The sequence below is a fragment of the Cyprinodon variegatus genome, unplaced genomic scaffold (assembly GCF_000732505.1).
Source record: "Cyprinodon variegatus isolate N-32 unplaced genomic scaffold, C_variegatus-1.0 Scaffold196, whole genome shotgun sequence".
NCBI lineage: Eukaryota > Metazoa > Chordata > Actinopteri > Cyprinodontiformes > Cyprinodontidae > Cyprinodon > Cyprinodon variegatus.
In genome coordinates, this window is record NW_015150649.1 from 168,708 (window position 1) to 178,530 (window position 9,823).

At 38.1% G+C, this 9,823-nt stretch overlaps 1 protein-coding gene across 2 annotated transcripts in view; it reads right to left on the bottom strand.

The window, feature by feature from the left end:
* Nucleotides 1-987: 987 nt before the first annotated feature.
* LOC107087848 (Y+L amino acid transporter 2-like) overlaps nt 988-9,823 on the bottom strand; it is an 18,160-nt gene continuing 9,324 nt past the window's right edge. For both annotated transcript variants that reach the window (XM_015379639.1, XM_015379641.1), the window contains exons 6-12: nt 7,872-8,016; nt 7,636-7,759; nt 5,632-5,735; nt 5,461-5,557; nt 5,218-5,367; nt 4,774-4,957; nt 988-2,387 (exon numbers count right to left, since the gene is read on the bottom strand). In XM_015379639.1, the coding sequence (XP_015235125.1) occupies nt 2,293-2,387; nt 4,774-4,957; nt 5,218-5,367; nt 5,461-5,557; nt 5,632-5,735; nt 7,636-7,759; nt 7,872-8,016 (899 nt within the window). In that variant the 3' untranslated portion in view covers nt 988-2,292. The remainder of the gene's footprint in view (nt 2,388-4,773; nt 4,958-5,217; nt 5,368-5,460; nt 5,558-5,631; nt 5,736-7,635; nt 7,760-7,871; nt 8,017-9,823) is intronic.

Here is a 9,823-nt window from a genome sequence, read left to right on the forward strand (position 1 = left end):
TAGAAATGAGAACTACAACAGTGGTGTTGTTTAACTTTAAACCCAAGTGTGTTTATTGGAAATCAGAGCAAAGAAGGCAGAGTATAAACTGTACTTTCTGTGGCAGTTTAAGAACAACCTTTGAAAGGAGTCACTGGTCATCTTCTGTGCTGCTATTATTTAGTCTGTATTGTGCACATCTATCTCTGTGGTTAACTGGAAAGGTCCAAATGATAACCTATTAGACCTGCAGAGAGGATCGCCTGGACTGACCTCTTCATTCAGGACTTATAAAAGGTCTAGGGTCAGCGAACATCATCCCTGCTGACCCCACACATCCTGGACATAAACGCCTAAGAATTTTACCCTTAGATCAGTGCTGCAATGCATGATTTATAAACAGGAGAAGCCAGAGAAAAACATATTCCATTACCTCCGATTAACACTTAAAAGTAAGACTGATGCCTTGGACCAATCCAGCCTCTTCATCTTAAGAAAAAAAAAAATGGAGAAGGAAATACATTTATTTTATATATATATATATATATATATATATATATATATATATATATATATATGTGTGTGTGTGTATAAAGATGAAACATCCATTAAATTTAACAAGAAATACACCAAAGTTATGAGGTGTTGTTAAATATGCTTTTTCGTTGTACCTTTTTCCGTCCATTTGGATTTCAGTTTGTAACTCCTGATTTAGGGTTTACTTTGATGCAGTCCTGTGCAACAATGAAATTCCGATTGATCTAAATCAATAAGGGTTGATTTTTTTCATTAAAGGTAATTTTCCTCAGGAATTTAACATGAAGTGTAGAGGAAACTGATTAACTGGAAAGATTATGGCCTTCAGACATTTGATGAAGGGTCCCAACATTATGTGCATCATTTAAAGAAGCAGTATTTTTTTTATGTTATGTTCAGAAATAAATTAAGCTAAACAGAAAAATCAGTTGTCACAAAATGTTAGGAAACACCGCCCTCTAGTGGCACAAAATCAGAATACGTAAAAGCAGTGTTTACAATGCACATTTTGTACTTTATTTGGATAAAACACAGAAAAGATCTCCTTTTTGGTGAAACATGACTTATACATTTAAACCACTTTCATCTTTTGGCTTGCCTATGTCAACAGAAAGGTAAAAACAAGAACCCAACATTTCCTCTAATAGAACAACAATTTTCAAACAAACATCTGGTTCCCAACTAAACAGCAATATTGCAACACTCACTTCCTATAGTTAAATATAAGCTGATATCTGTCTAATTTGATTTTATATGATACCATAATATATTCTTTAAAACAAAACTACTATAGTTTGGTTTCAATGACGACTGGAATCCCAGAGAAAGAAACTGAGCACACAAGCTTTATATGTGTTGGACATTCCCCATTGTGGAAAGTGCTGATGTAAATACAACTTATTGATTTCAGGAGGTGCAGCATCTGCTCTAGACAAGGGGAACAGCTGGTTACATTACAGCAACATTTCTATGATTGTGCTCAGGACGTTACAACAGCAAGCTGGAATATTTCACCACACTGAGAAGGCACAGAGTTCAGAAGCACCATGTTTCTACACACAGTTCAAACACCACACAGCTGCATAACACCAGAGTTGGTCCTAACATGGTTCTACTGGCTCTACAGTGAAAATCTGCAACATTAAATATCCTACAAAACCGGCAGAAACTGATCGGCCGATCCAGAGGTCTGCCTTCAAGCTTTATAATGAGAATAAAGTCCTGAAATAATCAGTGACATGGGTGGGAAAAAAATAGACAAAAGGATAAAAATAAGGCACAACTTTAACCAAAATATGGCTGACACTTAAATTCCTGATGGGTGGCTGCTCGTCCTCAAAACAAAAAGATGAAACGTCACGTTATACAAGAAAAACATCATGACGTACCTCACTTTAGCTAAGCTCATGAAAAATTCATATAATCTCTAAATATCTGCAGTCGGTGCTTGTGTTCAGGAACAAAAAACATTTGTGTGCAAAACTGTTTAAGATCTGAGGAGTGCTGGTGAGTTTCTGCACTCACTGCTGCTGCCATTTACATACTTCTTTAAAACGCTGTAAACTGGGACAGGTGTGAAACGTCCTGCTGCTGCTTTTCTGATCAGGAGAAGAGATGGGCAGGAAGTTTGTAAAGGTCATCTCTCCATCCTTATCTTTTTTTTTCCTTTTAGTTGTATCCCTGGTGATTTGTAACCATTTCCTTCATAGGTCCATTCATCCATCCATTCACTCATTCTTCAAACAGTGCTTCGTATCAGGGTTCTTGGTCACAGCATCATTCAATCTTTTCTGGGTCTATGTTGTCCAGATCAATATCCGGCGAGGCCACACAGCAGAAGCACAGTTTCTGGGTAAACAGTGAGATCTTATCTGTAGAGAGAGGAAAGAAAAACAGTAGAGAGATTAACAAACTATTTTAAGAACTAAAACAACAACAAATCGACTGATTCTGGATTTAAACGAACAACATGCCTTAGAAAACCTAAGTTCTAATCATGTTTTAGAACACTCCTAAGGTATATCAACATGTCGAGCAATACTTCATGATTTAACATATGCAGACTTTACAATGCACCGAACTTTGAAACACTAATCTAAATCCCCTTACAGCTAACAACACTGTTCTGTTTGATTGAGACTAAAATAAGCTCCTTACTAGTGAAAGTTCAAACATTCAGAGGAACACTGGGGTGTTCATGCTAACGAGCTGGAGAACAGTTACATAACATAAAGCTGAAGTAATTCTGCTTTGCTTTGGGAAATAAGCCTGCAAATAACAACTCATATCTAAATGCTTAATAAAGTTAGCATAATATGAGATGGATATAAATCCCCCAACTATTTGTAATTTAAAAAAGAAACATCCAATAAAAATAACATTTGAGATTCAATAGAACGGTTTCAGTCAGTTATGATGGTAAATATCTCCATTTGCCAAAATCTCCAATATGTTTTATTTTATTTTTTTCAAATTTAGAAGTTTATATACATTTGATCGTTATTTGAAGGAACCGTCTGGAGCTTTACAGATGGGATTGAGTGTTCTTTGAATCCTTCCTCAACATTTTCTCTTAATTTCAGCCCATTGCAAACACTAGGGTTTAGACATAAGACCAGCTTCCCAGACTTAAAGGCCACATTTATTGTTTGGTAAACTTTAAGGCAGCAGATAGACCACCGACAGCTAATGTCCTGGAATATTGTAATATCCATATTTTATTGACAGTAGGAATATTATTGGTTTGAAAAAATATGCAATAATTTCTATAATTTTGTCATGTTTGTGTGACAATATAGTGAAAACTTGTTTTTACTTAAGTAAATTAAACTAGAATGATAGGCCTGTTCCAGTATATATGCATACCCCGAGCAGGAGGAATCATCTAGAGTGAACTAAAAACAGGATGGCTACAGTGTTGCCTACCATCATCCACTGCATGCGTTACACTGGATCTGGTTTAGCATAGGAGCAAACTCCCCGTACATAAAAAAAGAACTGGATTATATGATGTCCAGTTCAAAGGAGTTTAATGAATGACTCCAACTGTTTGGCCGAGATAGACCTAGAGGTCTATGGTCACTTAATTTGCCTTCATCCCTAATATTTTAGCTTCTTAGAATCGTGACGTAACAATGACTACATTTGTAACCATAAATGTGAACGGATAATTGTTTTTTTTGTCTTTGCCAAGCAGCAAGTGTAGTTTTGTTTTGACTCAGACTGTCTGGGTTTATAAATCTGGTTCTTATTGGATAATCTCATTGTGTCTAACAAATGCTCTTGCATAAATAATTAATGCCTGTGTTTGTTTTTTTAAGGAATCTGATAGGGCCGAGTCAAAGTGTGTTTCAGGTTTTACAGTAGTAATCATCTAAAATTTCCCCACTTTCCTTGATGGGACTTAGCTGCTCCTTTACAATTGCTTTTTAAACATCAAGCTTTCTACTAAAATATTCTGTCATGATTTGTGGACATTAAGATCTAAAGAGAAGCGTCATCTTCTGGTCAGACCCCGTAATTCAGTGAAAGGGTCGAGTCAGAGTGAAAATAATGCACGCCCAGGAGAAGGCAGGTGGCTGGAAGTTGGAGGGGAATTTGCTGGGAGCCTCAGGGGAGTAGGCTGCCATTCAGCCGCTGTTTGACTGGGAAGGGTCATTTGGAATGGCAGCTACTGTAGGTTTAGGAAAAAATTATTAGAAAGCAAAAACGACAGAACAAAAAACAACATAAATTCTGATTTCAAAAGAAGCTTTGAAAGGTTTGCCAACAAACTCAGTTTGGATCAATTCCTCAGACTTAATTTGATCTCGATAATCCAGATTAGAAGGTTCATTTCTAGGAATGTAAAGGGTAAAAAATCCCATTAGCAGCCAGTTTTTAAACCTGCCCTATAGATCATGCACCCGGCTAAGGACAAGGTTTTCATTGTTTAATAGTGGAACCACATCTAAGTCCTTATGCTCATTGAAAACACCAACCTGGCCTTCAAACCGTACTCTGGAAAAACAGTCAGTTTGCCCACATTTCTAAACCCAGGGTGGAAATAAGGAAACCATAAAAACTTTTGGCTCTTTTCACATAACTAACCAAGCAATAAGCCCTATATCCCTCAAAGTGAGGGGGGTAGAAGTCCTCCTGCCTCCATTTCACCCTGAAATGCCATGAAGGGAAATCAGGCCCACATAAGCTAACTTGTGTGCTAGGCTTCACAGATCGAGGCGTTATGTAGCATAACGAAAACATGTTGGTTCCTACCGAGCATTTTTCCAAGGAAGGCCGGTCTAGACGTGGGAGGTAGATGAACACAAATGAAGTAGACTGGAGCTCCAGAGAGAGCCACAGCAATCCCAACAAGAGAGTTGATGGTGTCACTGTAGAGCGGCACCACCACCAAAAAGATGCTGCACAAGCAGTAGACTATCGGGAAGAACAGGGACAGCTGCAGCAAAGAAAAACAAGAGCAAAAAACAAAGTTAAAAAGAGTGAAATATCTTAGTCGCTATAGACAAAGATTAATCAGAGACTAAAAACCATCATGTGACCACAGCAAAGACTGTAACTGAATGAATACACCGCCATTACAGGGGAATCAGTATTGTACTCATAGTCCATGATTGGGAAGTACTGCATACAGTTTTGGAGTTGCATGTCAACACGCCGGGACGTGCGAAGATAAAGCGACTGTAAAAGTTTTCCTACCTTGATAGGACGCGGTAAATCTGGAGCTTTGAAGCGAAGGTAGATCTGACTGGCTATAGACATGCCGATGAACAGCCAGTAATTAAAACTAAAGTAGTTGATCAACCGGAACACATCAGGAACGGAGAGGTAAACTAAGGACATGGCACCCTTAAGGAAGAGAATTACACATGTGTGAGATACAGACAGCAGGGTAAGAGCAGAGTTTAGCTGCAGAGCTACTAAAATATTAAACAAACCAACATTGAACAGCAGGGCTGGAATCGGGGTGTAACGTTTTATGTGGATCATGCACAGGATGTTAGGCAGGTGGCCTTCTCTGGAGCCAACAAAAAACAACCTGCAGGGAGAAAATAGAAATAATTGATGCAACCAGGACCTTAAAAATTTATCATTTTAAGTGTCTCTACCAACCTAGAAGCAGCAATGATGGAGGAGTTGAGGCCTCCGTAGCAAGAAATGGCCACAGAAATGGGGATGAGCCACCGAGCCCATCCCAGGACTTCATCTGCAAACGTCTGAAAGGACAAACAGATCCCCACATCACTCTTTAGGTCACACCTTTCTTCAACCCGAGCTCTCTTTTCGAGCCAAATTTAAATCCAAATAGGATGAAACACTGACCGTTTGACTGATTCCATCCATTAATTTCTAAGAAAGGTCTGATTTCCAGGAATGCCTTCATTATGCTTCAGTTGTGTTTATAGCTTGATAATACAAGTAAACCATCAAACTGAATACTGCAATAAAATGATCAAATGGTATTGACGACAGCCATTAAGAACTACTGTTCCTCCATCTGTGCTCTAATTGGATCATGAACCTTCCCCTCTGTTCCTGAATGGAGCGCTAATGTCTTTAGCTAAATGAGGTTGTGGCAGCCTCAACCAGAGGGACGCACCAAACCAGATGCATAGCAGGCCTCCTCTACCAGACTGGACAGGAAGCGCAGATCATAACCTACTGTTTATACGATGCTGAACAGATAATAAAAAGATAAGTGGAGATACAGTGCCAAGCAGAGTAACCTTTTAACCTTTGGTCATGTTGTGACCAAGCTGTGTTTTACTGGGATTTAACGACACACTAACTAACGTCGCCTGACCCAATCTGTGTTGCATAGTCTGGATATGATCATGGCTGCCCTATGATGGCCTCAAAGGTTTGTTAGAAAACGGCATGAACTGTAAACAGGACAATAGAACAGCAACAAAAACAAAGACTTTGTTAAAAAACAGGAAAATATCTGTAACCAAAAACAAATTGAGTAAAACTTTAGCAGGGCTGCTACAACATAAGGAAAGTTAAATTCAAGACTTTTTTTGTCCCTTGTAATAAAACGTTAAGACCAACTTCACAAAAACACAAGAAAACCTGGTAGCGACAAATTTAACCTGATGCTTATTTTAAATTAAACCATTACTTTCTGGCCCAGTAGAAATAGTTAAAATTTCAAAAAACTGTCCATATAGGAAGAAAGCTAAAAACACACTAATCACAGAAATATTGTTAACAACTAATGAATGGAATTCACAAACTGTGTTTTGATCCCTACTCAAAGTCCATAAAAGCTCTGCTTTCATTGTAGGCGTACCAGCAAACATTATGCGGAGATTTGGTGCTACTGGTGCTTTTTTGATGTCTGAGATTGCTGTAGAGGCCTTGCAGAGACAACGTTGGAACAGAACTAAGAAATAGCTGCTGCTTCTCTGTAAATTGATTTAGGCGCTTTGTTTCTCTTTTGTTTCACTCCTGAGCTTTGATTCACATCGTGCCGAGCTTAAATGAATTGTTGCTCAATTTACACCATTCCTCATATACATTAACTGGTACTGTTTGTAGTCATGCAGAAAACTCTTTTTCTCTTTTTCTAATTCAATTTTCATTGTATCTACACTTCTCCATGTTTTCCAGGTAAGTTATTGGCCTATCACCTCAAGGTCTTATTGCAACACTGTTTTTATTGGTTCTGCTGTCAGGATGGATCCTATAATCGTTACAGCTAAGCCGTTCGGTAAATGTCAAAAAACTGTCTGGAATTATTTTAATTTTGATATGAATTTCAAAAAATAGATCCTACTTATGACTTGGTGACAATTTTAAGACCTATAAAAGACTGATATACGACATTTTAATACCAATTATGGCCTTATTTTCATATTGAAGAATTCAATACAAACCTGTTGAAACACACCCAGAGTATTAAAGCTGTAAAACGACAATAAGCACCTCTATAAAATATTTTTTCAAATGGTGCTCAGATTTTTCCCATTTGATTAATCATAAACACTGTATAAGTATAATTCAAGTTCAAGGGATGTGAACACCCTTTTCTGGGGTGGGGGTGCTAGCATGTAGGGGTTAGTGTTCAGCAGTGTTCAGCATGTTAGATGGGTTGATATACTAAGCAACACTCACCACAGCAACAGCTTCACTGTTGAGCACCGTGTCTGCATTCATGACCACATAGTAAGCTACGTTGGTTAAAATGTAGATTATTGTGACGATGGGCATGGAAATGGCAATGGACAAAGGCAGGTTCCTAAAGAAGAGAAGGGCAAAATGGCTTAAAACCTTTTAGCATAGATGTTTTAGTTATAAAGTGCAGTCATGTAAAGGAAACAGAGGGATTAGAGGAGAATAGGCAGCGATACCTCTCTGGGTTCTGGATCTCCTCTGTGATGAAGTTGAGCGTGTCCCAGCCAGAGTAGGAGTAGAGAGCTGAATAGAGAGCCAAGGCCATATCGCCTGGGTCCCACTTGGAGCCTTTGAATGAGTCCTCAAAGTTCTGATCAAAACCTGCCACAGAATAGATTTTCATTAATTCCAAAAAGATTGATCCAGAGTTCTCGCCTGCATAGAAGGCGATATAGATGTCAGACTGACATCTTGGCTCACTCACTCTTCCCTAATACTATCCAGAGGTGGCCACATAGAATATTTTTAAATTAACACTAATATTAGGACAATACATAAAGCTGGATAGTGTAGCTTAAAAACCTTATCTCAGCCTTTTCCTACTAAATCCTATTCATTGATTTTTTTTCCCCTCACTTATGATGGAAAAAAAAAAAAAATCATATTGCTTCAAAAACTAGCTTTTATTTCGACCATTCCCTCTGGGGGGTGACATTAAGGGGAGATGAAATTCAAGTTGTGAAAAATGCTGTAAACCAATCATGTTTCACTAAATACAAAGAAAATACCGACTAAATATTTGCAGCTGTTGGCATCATACAGTGTGCTAGTTCAAAAGCTTTAAGAGAACATCTAAGAACAAGAAGGGAAACTGTTGTCATTCTGGGCTATAAAAGCCCAAAGAATGGATTGTTGGAGGAAAAAAAAAACTCACCCTGACCTATAGGCTACATTTTAATCAGTATAACAGTTGCAAAAAAAACCCTTATATTACACATATAAGCACTGAAGAATCCCTTCACGCCCACCACAGCTGCAGGTGGATCAGTGAAACGTCTGTCTGGTTAAAGCACAGTTTGCAGATAAAGATGAGATAAGAACATCACGTTTCATCATCCAGTAAATATAGACAGAAATAGGAGTTAGCTTAATTAGCAAAGAGGCAAAACAGAAACATGATGTTGGTGGTTATTCCTCAGCCCTGCTATGCTAAAAAAAAAAAAGCATTGAGTAGCACTGCATAACACTGCAGGAGGAGATTGTTCTTTCTGCATGGAATTTGCATGTTCTCCCTATGCATGCGTGGGTTCTCTCTGGGTACTCCGGCTTTCGCCCAGTCCAAAAACGTGACTGTTAGGTTAATTGGCTTCTCTAAATTCTCCTTAGATGTCAGTGCGCCAGGACCCCTCGCGACCCCAGCGGGGATAAAAATCACAGAAAAATGGATGAAAACCTGATTTATAATAATAAATGCTAAATAAATAATAAATGCAAAACTTAACACATAAGTAGCCTAATTATGTGACATTTAAAAACAATTTGATTTGTATTCAGCTGCAAAATATTTCCTAGCTTCATCAACAATGCAGTAAGTAGTCCAAATTAATATGATGAGTAATGTTTCTGTCTAAACTGGGTGTTGCAAACTCTTTCATCAAAAATGTCATCACAGGTAATGATTAAAAAAAAAAAAAAAAAAGGCTGCTAGCATCACACATAAAAACAAAAATTTTATTCTGTGCTTAACTCTATTCCGGCTCATAGAGGTGTGGTTCCCATCTTTGATAAGACGAGCAATAAAGTACGACAGGACATCCGGGGATCCATTATCATCCACCCTGTCCTTTTATCACACGTTCAAACACATTTAGACCTGCTCGATAGAAGTGTAAAACAGGAATTGCTCTGCAGAGTTCAAAGTGATCTATGCACCAAAGAAGGATTGATGCAAACTTTAAATTAAGTGTTGTAAATGCAGAGCCATAAGATGGTTAGTTTCTTACTGGCAATGACACCAATGATCACCTCATAGTGAGAGAGAGAAAGCACTGAGTGAGGATCGATGTAAACCTGCCCAAACTGGAAGTAAAAAACAAACAAATTAAACCTGAACCCTGAATTATTTGGCTGTTATCAGAATATACGTCCAGTTGTGTCATCAATAAATCTAAAAAAAAAAAAAAAAAAA